We start from the raw sequence: 19923 nt of genomic DNA, 5'->3' as shown, positions 1-19923 counted from the left end.
TGACAGGGCTGTGCCTCCCGGAGAAGAGAAGGCGCCTAATCCCTGGGATTTGCCGTGAAAGCCAGGACAGGGTCAATCACTCGTCACTGGGCAGGGATGGCTGTGCTGTTGTTTTAGGTGGAGTTTCTGAATGTCATTTGCAGTGCCCACTGATCCCAGGCCAAACCTGCCAAATTGGATTTCAGGGCAGGGTCAGTCTCCCATATTTAACCCCTTAGGAGGTGATGGTTTAGAGAGGCGGTTCAGATTCTTCTAGCTGGGCCAATGATGATGACGCGATGCCAGAGAGCCAAGGCAAGGTGAACGAGGTCAGTGTCTTCATTCCCAAGCCCCTATGCTGAAGGCCACTGCGTACAGCTGTACAGGTGTGTGCTGCATCTAGACGAAGCTAGGAACGACATAACTAGGGTTCTGTAGCGGGCAACACGTTCGACTGCCCATGGTAGTCTTGGCGCAACGCTACTCTCGCCCTCTTGAGATAATGCAGCCAACTCCTGAAAAACAAGTGCCTTCTCAGCTATGGAATCTCAATGGATGCAATGCATGTAGGGAAGCCGCCAGGCAGCACTCTGAAAGCAGGCGAGCGGCTGGCATATGCAGCTGCGTTCCCAGCGGTCAGTGCCTGGCCTGGCCCAGGGCAGGGTCCCACCTGCCCTGGTGGCATGAGTAAGATAATTCAAGACCGGCAGGACATGGGAGGCATGTCCTCTGTTTTGCTTTAAGCCAGGCCAGACTCACTGGCCCAGGCTATCGGACATGCCCGTTAAACAGTTCCCAGGCAGTGAAGTGAATTGGAGTGAACAGGCTTGCACTGTCCCATTAAAACCACTTGTGTATTGCCACCTAAGGGTGCTCTGAGCTCTCACCAGAAAGGTCCAAACTGCTTCCCCCAGGGGCTCATTTGTCTTAACAGCCCATGCAGGCAGACTGCTCTAACCTCACGTTTAAACATACACCCCACCTTGATCCTTATGGTCCCACCGGGCAAGAACTACCATGTTGAGCTTCTGAGAAGGGAGGTTGCGTAATCAGCGTGAAGCTACAAAACCGGAAGCATAGACCCCCAAATCAAGCCCAGCACAGCTTCTGATCAGGGCCTCTTGGAATCCATTGCAGATGACCCTAAAAAGGAGCATCCTAGCCCTTGGTATTTTTCCAATAGCATATTTCAGTTAATGAACCCTGTGCTCAGTGCACTCACAGATGAGACTTTAAAGGCTGGCTCAAAATGAAAAATATTTCCGTGACTTGTAAGAGGGGGGGTGTGACAGCAGGGAATAGTGGGTCGTGCCTATCATCTTAGCACTTGGGAGGCTAAGGGAGGAGGACTGTCACGAGTTCCAGGCCAGCCTTCAAAGCGAGATTCTATTTCAAAACAATAGCAATAAATAAAAAGATGGGGCGTAGGAATGTTATATGAGGGGGGTGGTGATACACTCAGGCTCAGGTGATGTCAGAAACACGGAATACTTTTTGTGTTAAAGATCAGCATCCAGTTTGAATAGCGGCTAGACCACCAATCACCAGCAGGGCTCAAATCCTTGGACACAGACTCCAGTTCTGTACTCCTCCCAAGCCTCAGTGTGGGCCACACAGGTGGGTCTCCTCTTAAGAGACACCTTCCTAGCCGGGTGGTAGTGGCACATGCCTTTAATCCCAGCACTCGGGAGGCAGAGCCAGGTAGATCTCTGTGAGTTCAAGGCCTGCCTGGTCTACAGAGTGAGATCCAGGATAGGCACCAAAAACTACACAGAGAAACGATGTCTTGAAAGAGAGAGAGAGAGAGAGAGAGAGAGAGAGAGAGAGAGAGAGAGAGAGAGAGAGAGAGAGACCTTCCTAGAAGACAGACTGCATGTACTATGCAGGGAGGCCTCAGTGATAACCCTTTAGTCACAGACTGACATCATGGAGCTCATGCCTTTTTGTTCTACATCTGCCAACGGCAGCCACGGACCTCAGAAAGCCTCTGGCCCGGGCAGCTCTCACAGCACTCTTCAGGTTAGGTGAATATGTGTGTCAGAGGCATTGCCCTGCTGCTGGTCCCACGAGACACCATCTCCTCCCTGGAGTCGGAGGAATCAACTGCACCTGCTCTTCACTGGGCTCAGTTGTGCCGCCTCCTGCGTCCCACCTGACCATGAACCTGGATCGACTTTCGGCCCAGGTAGGCATTCCCAGCCACTCTCAGATCCGACACCAGAGATCCTGGACCCCCAGCACCCGAACCGTCACTGTATTTCTGTAAGCCTCTGTGTACCTGGCCTGTGAAGGTCTCTCTCACATATCCCTTTCTGGGTCACACTGAAGGGACTGTGTAATCAGAGCGTCTCTTTCCTAACCGAACACAGCAACGGTGCCCAAGGGGAGCCAGCCCATCTGTCAGTCCTTCTTACACTCCGACTTTCCCAGCGCATGGGGCTTACCCAGCCACACCCATGCCTGGAGCTGAGGAGGCCACCCTTCTTCTTCTAGGGGTACCTAGAGACTGTGCCCCCAAAGCCATCTAGTGGGTGAGGAGCTTGAGGACAACAGAAAACAAGAGTTACAGCCCTGACTGTCAGCTGACCCGAAGACCCAGACAGACACTTCCCATTTTTCCTCTGTAAATAAGCCGTGCCAGCCAGTCCAAATGATTATCCTCCTCAAGACTGCATCTGGAACTAATGAAGGGGCTCAGTGCACAGGCTGGGTGACAGAGCAGCACCAGGGCCAGTGACTCCAGAGAAAAACTTGGCAAACTTTCCGAACCCTATTCCTTCACCTAAGGTAGCTACGATAGGGACATGAGGCCTGACCCTGATGTCGCACACCTAAATGACATGCCTTCTGCAAGCCAGAGCAGGGAACCAACCATAAATCAAGCACCATGTGCATCTACACACTCAGCCTCCTCCCCATTACCCCCTATACACACCCACAGCTGCTTTTGGTCCCCTACACTGTATCCTGTGTGCACACACACTAAGTCAGCCCTTGGGACTTGTCCAGAAATGAGCGTGAAGTGCAGAGATCACAGCAGCTTTTCCCCAGAGCTGTTTCCAGCTGGGAGGGTCCTGCTCAGCTTTTAAATAACCTCCCTGGATCATAAGTGACCCCAGGGGCCACCTGAGTTCCCCGCCCTGGAACTGCTCCGGTACTGGGGCTCTGGATGCCTGGCCTGCCAGTCCACGGGCAGATGGAGGCAGGAGGACATGACGCTGAGTGTCTTCACAAGCCCTGGGGTAGCACCTGCCAGAGCAGAGACACCGACCTGGGTACTAGCCAGGTGGAGAATTGGAATGGCTGCTCCAGAACCTTGCCCCACCCTGGTGAACCTCATCACTTGGTCACAGGGATCTGACAAGGTCTTTATTCCTAAACGTCAGCTTGGACCCAGAATCCCATGACTGTTTAATGGGACCCGGACCTACCTGCTGCTGGCAGATATCAGTGGGATGGATACCACTGGGTACATACTAGCAAGAAATGGGCTTCAGGTGGCCTCGTAAGAGTGGAGTGGGACAGCTCTGGGTCTGCCATGGTCCTCGAACACCTCCCAGCTATGCCTGCCAGCTGTGGTACCTCCTCTGAGACGCCTGCCCTGTATGCCCCACTGTCAACATCTGTACCATCACAGCTGTCACGTAGATAACTACTAGGTAATTTGTGAAGCTTCTAAGAGTCCTGCGGAGGATGATGGGGTGCAGGTCAGGATGGCAATGCGAAGTTAGGCTGCACACTCCCCTAAATCCTATCAACTGAGTGTTCTCCTCATGGCTTTGGTGAGGTTTTAGTAGAAATTTTGGCAAAGCCAACTCTCTCATTCTAGACAGATTTTTTTTTCCACTTCTAGAAAAATAGAGTTGAAAAGCTGAGTGGGCAGGGTAGAGGGGAGGCCTGGGGCCCAGGTACCCACTAAATCCCAGAGGCCTGGGGACTCGGGCTGACAGTGAGTGGTCCCACACTTGTCATGGCTAGGGCTCCCCATTAGTCACTATTCAACTTCTCAAAGCACCCTGACTGCAGCCTGGGCTCCACAGAGTGAAGTGTGAACCCAGAGCAGGCTAGGGAGGCTCTGTGGTGGCCCGAGCATGCCCCAGGCATTAAATAGAGCATTTCTCCACAGGATGGAGAAGCATTCTTCATGTCTCCCTGACAGCTGGAGAGAGAGGAATGCAAGGGGGCTTTGCAGAGGCATCAGCTCCGCCCTGGGCAGCATCTCCCTGATCCCCTAAGACCCAAGGACTACATTAGAGGAAGCCTGGCCCTTTCAGGCTTTTTTTTCTGCTCACTCAGGCACTTCATCGTCTTGTCATTTTCAAGGGCCTGAATGCCATGGCCACAGGGGCGCAAAGGTTCATCTGCTGGTTATTTTTCTGAGACTTCTAAACCTGGAGAACTTTGTCTATGCCAGCACTGGCCATCTATGGGCTCTAGCTCTGGGGAAGCCTAGGATCATGCCAGTTCTGGTCTCCATTGCCAGGTGGCCCTCTCCAGCCCTTGCTTCCCCGTCCTTGAGTGGAGATAATTTCTCCATGTTCCAGGGACTGATTGTTAGCTTCTGGTGTGTTGCAGGCTCACTGATCTGTGAGGCTCCTGCATACACGAGGAGACTCTATTTGGGCCTTGCCTCTCTAAGGAAGCCATCTGTAGGGAGTGCCCACATAGGTTATGGTCTAAACAGGAGGGTATTCAGCAAGCCTGGTGAGCAGGCAGGTGCTCTTGCATGGCCATATATAGGTTCATGTCCCTTGCCAGGGACACAGGAGCCTCCTGAGTATGGAAGGGAGCAGCAGACAGCAGGTCCGCATAGCTCGGAGCCATGCTCCTGTTGATCGCCAAGCCTTAGGGTTACTGTTCAAGGCAGGGCCTTACGTGAGTGCTGCACTGTTCAAAGTAAGTCAGAAGAGACCCACCCGGCCCTGGGTTTGGCTGTTGCACAGTCTTACGAGGTCATCTGACTCTGTGCCCCAAGGGAGATCTTCCTGTCCCGTTCCCAGCAGTCATGTTTGCAAGGACTGAACAAGAACGTGGGGGCGAGAGTGTGCAGCGGTGGCAAGAAGCCACGAGGGCTAAATCCCATTCCCAGGGTTGCCTCATGCAGGGCCGAAACTCGGGAGAAACTTCCATCCCCCAGGGGTCAGGTCTGGAGCCAGGCACAGGGTAGCATCTTAGGGGACATCCCCAGGTACCCAGAGAAGAAGCAGGCTACAGGCAACCTCAGGGAAAATGTCCCGAGCAGAGACCTGAGCCAAGAAGAGAATTCAGAGGGCGGAGCGCAACCGCAAACGCAGCCATGGTCCCCACTCCATGCAACCTGTCCCAGCGGGTGTCCTTCTCCACCTGGGAGGTGACCATGTGTACCAGATGGAACACCCTGCAAACTTACTGAGGTGTGGAAAAGCCTGGGCCACTCGGGAGGCAGGGAGATGAGCCCCAGGAATTTCTGAGAGCTGGGGGCCCAACCCCATGCCACCCAAGCCTAGAATTCCAAGGATCAGGGCACCCATGACCAAGCGCAGTGAAGGGAATGCTCATTCCCTGTGGCCTCCACTGCATTCCATTCCCAGGACGCCCACTGTCTGAAGGTTACCTGTGGTCACTCGTCACCCACCTGGGGCTACCCCATGCCCCCAAGTCACTAAGGGAAGACTGGCACCCTTGTTTCCCCTTTCGTGGACGTAGTTGGAAAGGTTGAGGCCTCCTGGCTCTAACACAACCCGAATTTTCTGGCCTAGCAGATGGGAAGCCAAAAAGCAGACACACCCAGGGTTGTTCCGTCTGGGGCGCTGCTGTAGCCCACCATGGGTGCTGGTGGTCTCGGACTCCGTTCTGCCTAACTCCCCAGCTTTGATGACTCCAGAACAGATTTAGCTGAGACTAGAAGACAGGGAAATGGCGAGGGCCAGTTCCCAAGAGGAGAGCTGGGGTGGGCCCAGGAGGCCTGCCACGGCCCCGCAGGCACAGCGTCTCGGTCTGTTGATGGGGCAGTGCTCTCCTCTGGGGGAAAGGTAAGAATGTGTGTGTGCACGTGCACATTCATAGGCGTGGGGGCCAGTAACTCAAGTGTCCAGAAAGCAAAAGAGATTGAGTCAACGGGAAGGTCCTAGGGTTGTGATCACAGGGGCCTGGGCTGTGTCACACACACACAGCAGCAGGTCACTCACAGGGCAGGCACGAGCGGGCTTCTGCAGGCCAGTGCTCACTGTCACCCACACTCAGAGCAGGACAAACCTCGAGCGCCGCCCCCTACGGCACCTCCCCTCGTCCATAGCTGGAGGTGAGGCTCCTGATGGCTGGCAGCCGGGCTGCTGCGTGCCCTCTCCTTGGAATCTCGGTGAGGGCTGCTGAACCATTAATTGTAATTAACTAATTATCCTTGCTGCCAAACAGCGGAGGAGGTGGCCGGGGGTGGTGAGCCCCCAGATGACTCAGTCGTGTTTACAACATGCAAACCCATTTAAGAGCTTGTAAAGTTGCTATAAATGGCTCTTTGGCAACAGGAGAGCAACGATTCCCTTTCTCTAGCTGCCAGGTTAGCAACTGTCAGGGTTGGGGGGGACACTGGGGATGGAGGTTCTGAGGTCCAACAGCGCCACCTGGGGACCAGGTGATCAAAGGCGCTGCTCCGCGATCCGGACCTCACAGGCTCCACAGCGTGAGCCTGGAACTCCAGGGCAACGGAGGTCCAGGGGAGAGCAGGGGCCGTCACTCAGTTTCCCAACTGTCTTAAAATGTTCAGAGTGTAAATGTAATTCAGAAATGGCAGGTGAGACTGTTTTCACGCTCCATGAATTAAAAACGACTTAAAGACAGTCCGGATGAGCGACAAAGGTCACAGGGTGGAGTGAGCCTAAAGGGCTTTTCAGGTGAGCAGGTTGTAGTCAAGGCCCACAGATGGCAACAGGAACCACAGCCCCCCACCACCTCCACCCCCACCCCCACAGAGCAAGTGCGGCTTCCTGGCTTCTCTCGCATGTCCCCTCCGGGAGTTGGCCAGCACCCGTCCCAGTGTCCGGCTCATCCTTCCCACGTCCTCTTCACCAAGCCCAGGTGCCCCCAACACACAAGGGTCCTTTGACTGTGCCTGCCTCAACCTCCTTCCTGCTTCAGAGACACTGGCCATCCTGGGAGCGAGAGCAGCAGACGCCACACACCAAAAGGCTGGGCAGTGGCAGCCTGGGTTCCTGCCCCATGATACGTGGGGAGGGGATGGCAAGTGGCTTGAGACTGCCACGGAAAGTCAAGGTCGTTCCATGGCTAGGACTAGACTGGAGGTTCGGGGGGGGGGGCGTTGGGGGGATGGGAAAGCCCGGTGTGTTTGTCTTCTCACAGCACCAAAGGGATAGCGACAGGGCAGCTCCCACCGACCAAGGCATGCTGCCTGGCCCTGGTACACTCAAAAAAGCCTTTGAAATTCAGTTACGAGATGCAGGATCTACTTAATCTACCCATTTTGTAAGTGGGGAGACTGAGGCCGACAAGGTTTACAGGAGAGTCAGGGGCATGGCCAGGGTATGCCAGGCTCCCCAGACTTGAGTAGGGGGCTGCTGGCTAGAACCTGGAGAACTGGAGTTGGGAAGGGGACTCCGAGGGGAGTGGAGAAGATGCAGAAAGGTTGTCCCCGCCTCCCCCCCCCCCCCCGTACAGATCACATGACCCTTGGCCCATGCTTTGGGCTCTGTGGAGGGGCACTCACCCACAGTCATGCTGTCCTCATAGCGTTTGACGATGTCGAAGGAGTCCCGAAAGTTCCCTTCTGTGATGTCAAAAATGATGTCGGCCTGGTTGGCAGGGTACAGTGGCGTGACAGCCCTCAGAAAGACGATCTCTGCAGCAAGTGAGAGGGTGGCACGGGGAGTCTGTAGTGCTGGTCCAGCCCTCCTCTCCCCAGAGACTTGTCCCAGCACCTAACATGCCTAAGGTGATGCCACTAAAATCACCAACCTCCTTGTGTGGAAGGGTAGAGGAGAGTCCTGACCATCAAGCCATAGCCTAGCTTTGTTTGTTTTTTGCTTATTTGTTTGTTTTGTTTTGTTTTGTTTTGTTTTGTTTTTTCGAGACAGGGTTTCTCTGTGTAGTTTTGGTGCCTGTCCTGGATCTCGCTCTGTAGCCTAGGCTGGCCTCGAACTCACAGAGATCCGCCTGGCTCTGCCTCCTGAGTGCTGGGATTAAAGGCGTGTGCCACCACCGCCCGGCCTATCTTTGTTTTTATCTGTGGGGAAACTGAGAGCTTAAGACAAAAAAAAAACCAAAATGACAATTTTTATCTGCCCCGAGGTCATGGGGCCTGTCGGCAGTGTGGGCTCAGCTGGGCAGTGAAGCTTGAGCCATGTTCCAGGCTGCCTCGTGGTAAAGCAGTCCGGGCTGCCTGAGCCTTGGAGCTGCCACACAGATTCCAGGCCGGCTCAGGGTAACCTTGGGGAAGTTCTTTTTCTGGGCCTCAGTTTCTCTATAAAGTAAGAGAAGAAGCTGGCTGATGTCCTCGGAGGCTCCTTTCGGCACTCTCTGTATCACGAACTCAAGACGTGGCCAGGTGTCTCGGCTGCACCCACGCGGGTAACCAACTCCTATGTCAGTACAGGGTAGAGCACCATAAAAATGGCTGCTGGAGGCCTGGGGATGGTGTGTATAGGTTTGCTGAAACTCCACTTTACACAAGGCAGATATCAGCTGTGAAGACTTCTGTGGAAGAGTGCGCCAGTGGGAAAGACGTGGGGGCTGGGGACTTCCCCTCAGGACAACCCTGGCCTTGTTGGGTCTCTCCTGTCTCCCCCCCCCCCACTGCTGTCTAGTGACCCCGCATGACTCTGTCACGGTGTCGGCGCAGGGGTCACCCTGGATGACTCGCTCACACATTCTCCTGGAGAGGAAGGGCCTTTCTTCTTAGTATGTTCCCAGAGCCTGGCACACGAGCTCACTGAATGTCTGCTAATAGACTTAGTCATGATGGGTCGGAGAGAGAGACTCCAAACACAAGAAAGGAGGTGACTGGGGACCCGAGAAGCCCACAGCCACACACCCCAGAGTGTGACATTAAGAGTGGTTCACCTAGAAGTATGAAACCCTAGTCTGACTCAGGAGATGTGAGGGCAGCTGCCATGTCCTTGGAGAACCGGGAAGGACAGGTGTTATGTGACTCCCGGGGTTACTGTTTCCAGTCTGTCTACTTTATCCATCTGCCCCATTCTCCAAGAAGATGCCAATCTCATCTATCAGAGCCTCCCAACAGGTCTCTGAGCCTTGGGGTGGAACCTCAGCTTGAGGCGGAGGCTCCTGCTCACCCTTCCAGCCCCATCCGTGTGTCTTGGTCCTCAATGCCCACACTGCCCCCCACTACTTCCAGACCTTACCAGCTGAGATCTGCTGGCCAGGCTCTTCTTTCTTTCTCCCACTTTGGCCAATCACCTCCTATCCACTTCCCTCAGGAAGTCCTACTCAACTCCCCGGTGTTCAGCCTTGCATCAACACTGAATGCTATTCACAGAATGAGTGTCACCCATCAGAAGGGACGGCTGGATAGAGAGAAAGGCTGTGCAGCCGAGGAACCCTGGTGGAAAAGGTAAGCATCCTGTCCCTACCACATCCTACAAGGAAGGGCTCCTGCAGGTCAGGCCCTCTGCTCACTCAGAATGAGGCTCTGAGGCATGTCCCAGGACCTTCGACTTGGTCTACTCACCCTCCGGACGGCTGAACTCTCGGAAGGTGGGCAGTGAGATGACCGTGTGGGAGACGGTGTGCACGGGGTCTCGTATGCAAGCCTCATCGGTGGGATGGCAGGACTTGATGCAGCGGACAGTGTCTGTTTTCTCTTGGCGGAAACTGCAGGAAAACAGCCCAGGGAGGTTGATGGCAAAGCCAGGACCACAACTCTCATGGGGACAGGTAGAGGGTGTGTCAGAGGCAGTCCTATCAGCGCCTAGCAGTGGCCTCTGTGGCCAGACTGTGGGGTATGGATCTGTGCATGGTCCTTCGTATGAAACGAGGTCACTATCTAGCCCAGCTGCTAATGTGCACCACTTGAAATGTGCCAGCGGCACCAAGTGGGCATGAGTCTACCACTGATGAACATGTTCATTTCTCAGTTGTTCAACAACAGGATTGAGTAGCTAAGAGTACCAGGTGCCATGGATACCAAAGTGAACAAGGGTGTCAGGGTCCTTCATCCTGGGAACCAACAACTGGGTAGCTAGCAGGGTTTGTGTGGGGGAGGGATATATAAACTGCTGATCTCAGTGTCCATCACAGAGAAGTCCATACTGTCAAGTCACAGGAAGGAAAAGGCTAACATTTACTGTAAGCTCCTGTTCCAGGCATTGTACTAAACTGTTCTTAAATACTTTACCATGAAATGAAACACAAGGTTAGAGAGATGGCTCATCAGTTAAGAGCACTGTCTGCTCTTTCAGACAAGCCACAAGGCAACTGGTTCACAGCCATCTGTAACGCCAGACTCAAGGGATCCAACACCCTCTTTGGGCCTCTGTGGGTACTGCACACACTGGTGCACAGACATACATGCAGGCAAAATACCCATATATGTAAAATTAAATTAAAACTTACAAAAATAAGAAGGTGGCCAGTGTCTGGGGAACAACACTCAAAGTTGTTCTCTGGCCTCCACAGGACACATGTGTACACATGTGTGCACAAACATACATATATATGAAATAATGAAATAAAAACAGATATGAACACAATACAAAATGAAGGTCTAGTCCAATGAGTTATTGTAAGGCAAACATCTTTATAATTATCAGCCATGTAAGGGGGTTGAGGCAGAAGGATTGTAAGTTCAAGACCAGGCTGGTCTATATAAGTGAGACCCTTTCTCAAAAAAACCCCAAAAATTCATATAAAGAAAGAAGCCTTGGCCAATGGCCTGAAGCCACCTCATGTGCACCAGACCAATATCACTTAATCTACAGCTAACCCCTAACCTGGGCCCACAGCAAGCACCTGCTGGGTTTCTTTATAGCTCCTGCCCACAGTGTATGTTTCTAGCCAATCCTGGACTTGCCCATGAATAAGTTACAGCTGTCTTTAAGTCCCTTTTGATTGAGGGTTTCCCCTCCATCCTTTCATTTTCCACCCGATCAGGTAAGGAATTTAGTGCATTTCAGCCACAGAGTCCCATAGTCAGGAGTTGGCTGCCTGCATCCATGTGGTGTGGTCCAGAGTGCTTCTCTGTCCTCTGAATTTCCCTCACACTGGCTGCTGCGTTCGGCACGGAGCCGGGTCTCATCGGTAACATGACAGAGGTGGTGTCTCCCGTCAGGTCACGTGGTTTCTGGTCTTCCTGTGACACTGAAAGCTGTTGGTGCTCAGGACCTACACCCACTGTCCTAGTTAGCTTTCATCACCTTGTCACTAGCTGGAGTCATCTGGGAAGAAGGAATCTCAATTGAGAAAATGCCCCCATCAGACTGGCAAGGTGGCAGCCCTGTGGGGCGTTTTCTTGATTAATGACTGATGTGGGAGGGACCAGCCCAACAGGAGTCTTGCCGCCCTTAGGCAAGTGGTCCTGGGTGACATACTGTTTGGGGTTTGTGTGTGTGTGTGTGTGTGTGTGTGTGTGTGTGTGTGTGTGTGTGTGTGTGTGTGCACATGTGTTTGAGACAGGTTCCCTCTACATAGTCCTGGCTATCCTGGAACTCAACACGGAGACCAGGCTGGCCTCGAACTCAGAGAGATCCACCTGCCTCTGCCTCTCGAGTTCTGGGATTAAAGGTGTGTGCTACCATGCATGGCTGGTCCTGAGTAATATAAGAAAGCAAGCCAAGCAAGCCAGAGAGAGGAGAGAGAGGGGAGAGAGAGAGAGAGAGAGAGAGAGAGAGAGAGAGAGAGAGAGAGAGAGAGAGAGAGAGAGAGAGAGAGAACCAATAAGCAGCACTCCTCCATGGCCTCTGCTTCACTCCCTGCCTCGAGCTCTTAGCATGATGGGCTGTAACCTGTAAGGTGAAATGAACCCTTTTCTCCCCACGTTACTTTTGGTCACAGTTTTTTATCACAGCAATAGAAACCCAACTAAGACACCCACTGACTGCACCTTGGGGATGGAAAGTTGCAGACACTTCACTCTCATTCAGTGGCTGGGCCTTCTGTGCAGGGAAACAGTCTCATATATGCTATTGCTATGCAGTCATGAAGAGGTACATTGGCCTGCTAGGTCCAATTCATGCTGGAAACAACCAGTGTTACAGCTTGGATAGGAAATAGTTCCCTTAGGCTCACGGGTTTGAACACTTGGTACTGAGCTGGCGGCACTGCTTTGAGAGGTTCAGAAACCTTTAGGGCACCGGGCAGTGGTGGCGCACGCCTTTAATCCCAGCACTCGGGAGGCAGAGGCAGGTGGATTTCTGTGAGTTCGAGGCCCACCTGGGCTACAGAGTGAGTTCCAGGAAAGGCACAAAGCTACACAGAGAAGCCCTGTCTCGAAAAATGGAAAGAAAAACAAAACAAAACAAAACAAAAACAAAAACAAACAAAAAACAACAACCTTTAGGGCAGTGGTTCTCACCTATAGGTCATGACCCCTTTGAGAGGGGTCACATACCAGATATCCCGTATATCAGATATTTACATTACGATTCCTAGCAGTAGCAAAATTACAGCTATGAAGTAGCAATGAAATAGTTTTATGGATGGGGGTCACCACAACATGTATTTAAAGGAACTTTATTAAAGGGTCACACCTACATGCTTTAGGCGATGGGGGTCCAGTGGGAGGAAGTGGGTAATGGGTAGGGGTTTGAGATTTATGGCCTGGCCCATTTCCTGTCCCGTTTTCTGAACTGCCAGGAAGTGTGCCAGTTGCCTCGTCTCCCGACCCCAACCAAGAGCCGCCCCTGCCATCACACCCACCATGATGGACCGTACCCTAAGTTGCTTCTTGTTAGGAATTTGAGAAAGTAACTAATACAAACGGGCATTTGTATCGTGAACTTTGCGGCTCTCTATTGCTCCTCCAAGGATTCTGAGGGAGGGAGGAAAAAGTTGGGGTGAACTCCTGATGCAATCCAATCTGATAGGTTTGGTCCACTGCCGTTTCTGTCCTTTGTTGAAACTCCTGGCCAGAGAGCAAAAGTCGCTCTGGGGTCCTTCGCTCCTCTATTGCTCTGCAGCTATGAGGTAGAACACGGTACTCTCATCAGGAGGGCCGTGCTGCTCACTGGAGCCGCTTCTCCAGGAAGCCCTAGGTTTGTCTATCTGTGGTTTGTGGGAAATGGTGATTCAGGATCACAGGCTGGATAGCAGCAATGCCTAGAGCATGCCACTGTTTCCAGGCACCACCAGTGGACGTTTAAAAAGTGAAATACATCAGTGGTGGCTGATGAGATGGCTCAGCCAGTTAAGGGCTAGCTGCCACGCCGATGGCCTCTGTTCGGTCCTTGGGACCCACATGGTAGAAAAAGAGAAACACCAGCCTTTATAAGTTGTCCTTTGAGCCCCTCTAAATTAAATATAATAAAAAAAGAAATACACTGTGAGCTCATAGTAATTCAAAACAAAGTTTACAAATTTTTTATCTTCTCCAGGGGCCAAGGGGATAGTTTTTGCTTTACATCATAATCCTGATTCTACAGTCACAGAGTCTCTCACAACAGTTCATCTGACAGATCCCATGTTTCATATCAAGTAGTCTCAGAATAACCATGCTAAAATGACCACCATCCATCAATCACTGTAAATAGTTTCTCTAATGTGTTCTTCTTCTACCCAGTTTAAATAGACATACTATATATGGCGATCGATATGGATGCTGCTTCCCCTCCAACACCCACTTAGCTGTAATGCCACCGTTGTGGTTCAGTATGTGCCTGTTCATAACAGCATGCACTCTTTTGTCAGCTTTACTGGGTATAAAAACCTTGGCTTACACTTCCTAATTATCCTAAAGACATTTTCTTTTTTAAAAAAAAAACTGTTTTTAAATTTAATATGCACTGGTGTTTTTGCCTTCATGTATGTCTGTGTGAGGGTGTTGATCCCCTGGAAATGGAGTCACAGACAATTGTGAGCTGCCATGTGGTTGCTGGGAACCAAACCCGGGTCCTCTGGAAGAGCAGTCAGTGCTCTTAACCACTGAGCCATCTCTCCAGCTCACATTGCTTCATTTTCATCTGAAGTAAAATGTTGTCCAAAAATCTGATATGCAGGGCTGGAGAGATGGTTCAACAGTTAAGAGTGCTTGCTGCTCTTCCAGAGAACCTGAGTTCAGTTCCCAGCAACCATGTTGGGTGACTCATTACACTTGTAACTCTAGCTCCATGGGATCCAATAACTTTCTTCTGGCCTACTAGGGCACCCAAATGCACATGCATGTGTATGCACACACATACATAAATAAAAACAAATCTTTAAAAAAACTCTGATACACATGTGAACACACAGGCACACACTCACACATGCACATACACATTGGGAGCTCTTCTAAAGGATTTATTTACTCAAGAATTTTCTTGAGTCCACCAGTGAGGTAGATGAAGAATTTCTGTATCTATAAAGATTTTGTTCACTGCTTTGTTTTACAAAAATCATTGGCATGTCTAGATGGGGATATACAAGTTAGAATCTATAGAATTAGATATCTAAAAGCAGGAGGGAAAGTGGGTCCTGAGTAGAAATCGTATTTATCTGAGAAGAGCAATGTTGAAGTTAAGGTCCTGACCTTGAGCTTGATGGGTAAAAATTCCCAAGGCAGTATAAATGATTAGATGACGTCATTCAAATGGCTGACTCTCACACAGGTCCTATTTGGCTTGTGGAAATTATATATAAACTTTTTACCCCAAACTCCTAGTTCTCTAAAACCAGTTGCCTTGATCTAATCTCCAATAGTTTATTTATTTAATTTTTTCTTCATTTTTATTTTTGTGTTTATGGGTGTTTTGCCTGTATGTATGTCTAAACTTTGCATGCATGCAGTGCCCACCGAAGCCTGAAGAGGGTGTCAGATCCCTGGAACTGGAATTACAGATAGTTATTAGCGACTATATGTATGTTATAAATCAAATCTGGCTCCCCTGAAGCACAGTCAGTGTTCTTAACTGCCTGTTGAGCCATCTCTCTAAATAAACAAATGCGCACGCGCACACACACACACACACACACACACACACACACACACACACACACACACACACTAGTTATTTGGATAAGTAAACAGCAACAATAAAATTCCATGCAGGGACCTACACTCAAGTACTTGCTGCTTATGCACAGACACAGAAAAACCAAAACTTAGCAGGTTTGGAGCACAAATGCGCACCTCTGGTGTCTAAGTGAACTATTGTTATCTCTGCATTGTCTAAGCTCAATGGGGTAACGTCAACTGGAAGAGGGTATGAACCTCATCAGTTGATTGACGGGTTTAGGTGACCACTCCTCGTCCCAAAGCTCTTCAACCAAACCAGCTAGTTTTTCCATTTGGGCAACCAAATGATACTGTTTCCCCCGTTTAAGGGTGGGCGCTGCTTGATAACTAGAAATGGGTACACGGAAGACTCTCAGAGTCATCTCAGTGGCTTTGGCACTTTCTCTCTGGGTCAGAGAGAAAGACAGAGGTGTGCCTAGCTTTCTCAACACCCAACAAGAAGCAGTTTGAGGAACGTTAGGCTTATTTAGGTTCAGGGTTTGAGGCTACAGACCATCAAGGTGGGGCAGGCATGGTAACGGGAGTGGCTCCCAGCTGTGGAAACAGGAGCTAAGGCTGCTTGCACACATCTGGGTAGATCATGAAACAGAGAAAGGGGATGCTGGCCCTTCCTGTCCTACTTCCTGTTCAGTCCAGGGCCCCAATCCATGAAATGGCCCCACCCACATTGAGGGTGGGGCCTCCTCTGTTACTCCTCTAGAATGGCCCCAAAAGGCCTACCTCATTAATGCCTGAGGTGTTTCTTAATTCAATCAAGGTGGTAATCAAACTTAACCATTACATGGTGACTTACATTTTTTCTTAGGTGTCCATTGTTTGTTTGTTTGCTTTTCTACCCAGTAAAGTCCAGTCATTTTACAAGACTGTCTTTGTGTTAGTTTTTCTGAGTTCATCTCAGGTATGTGCTGTGTTCTTCAAAGCTTACTTTTATGAGACTTTTTTTTGGTCAGTTATCACTTACAATACTGACTTTTTTTTTTCTGTTTAGGGTCACCATAGACATTTTTTAAGCAACAGGAATTCAGAGATGCCCGTTATCTGCATGTTGGACCTTCTCTGCATACAAAAGTGCCTGTTATCTGCAGGTTGGATCTGCTTTGTGTACCTTGAATATCTGTTACTTTTCCTTAAGACTTTCCTCTCATTGTTCTACTTTGCTTCTCTGTTACTATGATACAACATTAGGTCCAAAAGTGACTCGGGTGGGGCAAGTTACTTGGCTTACTATCCTAGGACACAATCACCCATCACTGGGGAAGTTGGAGCAGGAACTCAAGGCAGGAACCAGGGAGGAATGCTGCTTGCTGGCTCACTCACAGGCTCATGCTCAGCCAGCTTTCTTATCCACCTGTCCAGGGAATGGTGCTGCCCACAGTGGGCTAGGCTCCCCTTTATCACAGAATAACCTGATAATGACAATCACTCAACTGAGACACTCTTTATCCCCCCGGTGACTCCAGAGTGTGTCAAGTTGACAGTGTTAATCAGGATGTTTACATTATTTCTCTTTTTATTTTTCCTTTTCTAACTTGTTTCTCTTTAGTGTTTAATTTTTTTTTTTGCTCCATTTCTCATCATTTATTTTTACTAAAGAATTTATTTAACATTTAAAAAATGACACATTAAGCTGATCGCTTTGTTTTTATGTTTTAAATTCTAATTCATATTGTTCTTCTATGTTTTGGTCTTTTTCTGAACATTTTTGGCTTATTTTCACAAGGGTAATTTTGTTTTTTGGTTGTGTTTTTTGTTGGCTTTGTGGTTTGAGATCCAGGAGACAGGGTCCCACTCTCTAGCAACTCTCTTACCTCTCAGTCTTGCAAACACCAGCATGAGAGGTAAGAACTACCATGAGTTGTCTTTCAAATGAGCTTTCCACACTTAAGGGACAGCATACTGGTTCATAGTCTCTGTTCTTAAAGGACACGGAGGTTAGAACTTCAGTGTGCGAATTTGGTGACATGGTGACATTATCCCTTCGAAGACATGTCAAAGCGCCCAGCCCTCAGTACCTCAGAAAATGACCTTATTTGGAAGTAGGGTCATTGCAGATGTCACTAGCAAGAATGAGGTCACAGCAGAGCAGGTGGACCTCCCCCCCCCCAATCCAGGAGGACATCAGTCCTCCTAGGAAGAGACCCACGATGAGACAAAGACATAGGAGGAAAATGCTCTATGATGGCACAGAAAGAGCTGGGGGATGTCAGTATGAACCAAGGCATGCTGGAGGTGGTAAGCAAGCCACCGGAGGTTGTACAGAGCCATTCCCCTCCAGGACAAAGGTGCCCCACTTCCAATGGAGCAGAGAGTGGCAACAGGTAAGTGGGAAACAAGACACCTACTATGCGCCACCTCATTCACAGTCCTTTGCTACAGAAACTAGTAAGTGGAACCTGACCGTGATGCTTTTCGGTTAGTCCTCTTTATGAGGCATTCACTTTGCCGGCATTTTGAAGTCTGTACAGTTCATCTTGCATTTCTGACCTCCTAGGGTCTCCTAGTCTGTCTCTGAGGTCCCCTCTCTGACATGCCTCTATCCCATCTGAGACCTTCCTCTTCAGTAGTGTTCGTTATCACTGTCAATTTTCTCTTCTGTTCCCACAAGCTCTCCCTAGAGAGACCTGGCCACTAAGGAAAGCCGTGGCAGCTCAGTCCCCAGGCTCCAGCCTAAGCCAGTGCCACCCTGGGCTCCCACACACCTTGGCCACTGGGGTGTGAGAGTCAGCTCTCAGCTCCACTGAGCTCCCAACATTAACCCACTGCTCTTTCCAGGGGTGTCCGGGAGCTTTTCGGGATGCTCCAGTGTTTTCCCAGTCATTTCCCACAGATGCCACCGACATGCAGAGGCCCCGACTTGCATCTGAGCAGTGTGTGGAGATGTTTTTTTGCTTTGTTTGGTAGGAAATATTTCCCATGGATTTTTAATCTTCCTGCCCAGTTGTTCTGAGTGTTTTGGGGTTAGGATCCAGAGAACTTCAAAAACTCTGCCTGCACCTGTCTCTCAGGCTGCCCACTCTGCACATACTTCTGCATTTTTAAATTTTCCTTCCTTTTAATTTTATGTATATGATTGTTTTCCCTGTATGTATGTCCACTGTATGCATGCTGTGGCTAAGGAGGCCATAAGTGGACATCCGATCCTCAGGGGCTAGTTACAGTTGGGTGTGAGCTGCCACGGGGGTCCTCTGGAAGACCAGCTGGTGCTCTTACCCCTGAGCCATTTCTCCAGCCTGTATTTTATCTGTCGCGCTCTGTTCCACTGTACAATGCCTCCTCCTTTTGCTGACAGAGTATCTTACTGTGGATCTTGGGGACCACAGAATGGGGACAACCCTTCAGAGCCATCTAATTCCAGGCATGTTCCTTCTTCTTCTTAGGTGGTACAGTTCAAGGCAGACCCTGGACCGGGGTGTGAGCTTCAATGCTGGCCCCAGTGGACACCAGCAGTGGGATTTGGAGCAATTTACCTAAACTGTATGCTCCTGTATCCTGCTCACAAAACGGGGAAATGAATAGTTTGAGTCCCATAGCCGTGGTGAGATTGATCAAGTCAAGTGATCTTATGGATCACTTGTGGAAATAGGGACTCGGGACAGCACTGGACCCACTGTGAAAGCCATGTCTCATCACAATACTGATAAATATCTTTATCTTTTATCTTTGGGTTCTTGAATCACCACTTTGACAAGGTGGGATAATCACGGATCTTGGAGGCATAGTCACTTCTCCTGTGAGTAACCACAGATACAGCCAAACCCTCAGAGCCTGAATTTCCCACTTAAACCAAGAACCACAGGAGCCTTTGGCGACCTCCCACCGGGAAGCCAATGCTCACAGTCCACCAACTAGACACCAGACATGACCTCATAAGTCACTTCATGACTCTTCAAAGCATCCCCAAGGTGTCCCTGGATGCTCTCAGAGGACAGTAAAGCCAGGGCAGAGCTAGTGTGCAGGAGGCAGGAGACTCAGAGAACTGCTCTTGTTTGTCCTGTACCATCTCGTCTCTCAGCAGCAAGATCTGGAAAGACGCTCTGCAGCTCTGGGAAGCTTTCCAAAAGTGGGGGTGGGTTAGTGAGACGGCTCAGTGATTAAGAGGGCTTGCTGCTCTTCCAGAGGACCTGAGCTCGGTAACTAGAACCCATGTTGTGCGGCTTAAAACCACATGTAACTCCAGCTTCAGGGGAATCAATCCAGTGACTTCTGGCCTCTGTGTACACACACACACACACACACACACACACACACACACACACACACACACACACATTTAAAACTTGTCTTAAAACATAAAGAGGTAGAGGCTTCACAAAGGAGTTCAAGCAGAGGTAGAGAGACACTTGAAGACACCGTGGAGGGGACTGTGGCAAGCCATGGAAGGTTGCTAGATACCTTCTGAGACCTCTGCAGCACCCACCCCGTCTTAAAAATCCTGTACCCATGAGAACAAAAGTACCCTTTTGCCTGAATAATCTGGACCATGATGGCTACCAGACTAAGATCTTTGGAGCCTCCATTCCAACTAGGATCAAGTTCCTTACAGACCTTTGCTGGCTTCACTGAGGACAGAATTGAGCTAAACCTTGAAAAGGCTTTCCATTCATCAATCCACCTACACACCCACCTACCTGTTCAACCATCCATTCTATCCACCCATCCATTCTCCCACTCACCCATCTCCATCCACTCATTCATCCATCCATCCATCATCCATTCTCCCACTCACCCATCCATCCATCCATCCATCCATCATTCATTCATTCTTCCACTCACCCATCCATCATCCA

At 50.2% G+C, this 19923-nt stretch overlaps 1 protein-coding gene across 1 annotated transcript in view; it reads right to left on the bottom strand.

Moving 5' to 3' along the window:
• Window positions 1-19923, bottom strand: part of Fbln1 (fibulin 1) — an 83845-nt gene that overhangs the window by 13653 nt on the left and 50269 nt on the right. Inside the window, exons 15-16 of the mRNA XM_006980277.4 lie at window positions 9659-9801; window positions 7679-7810 (exon numbers count right to left, since the gene is read on the bottom strand). Of these exons, the coding sequence (XP_006980339.2) occupies window positions 7679-7810; window positions 9659-9801 (275 nt within the window). The remainder of the gene's footprint in view (window positions 1-7678; window positions 7811-9658; window positions 9802-19923) is intronic.

The sequence above is a fragment of the Peromyscus maniculatus genome, chromosome 20, assembly GCF_049852395.1.
Source record: "Peromyscus maniculatus bairdii isolate BWxNUB_F1_BW_parent chromosome 20, HU_Pman_BW_mat_3.1, whole genome shotgun sequence".
NCBI classification, from domain to species: Eukaryota; Metazoa; Chordata; class Mammalia; order Rodentia; family Cricetidae; genus Peromyscus; species Peromyscus maniculatus.
The sequence above is the reverse complement of the archived record's forward strand: the minus strand, read 5'-3'. Positions and strand labels throughout refer to the sequence as shown.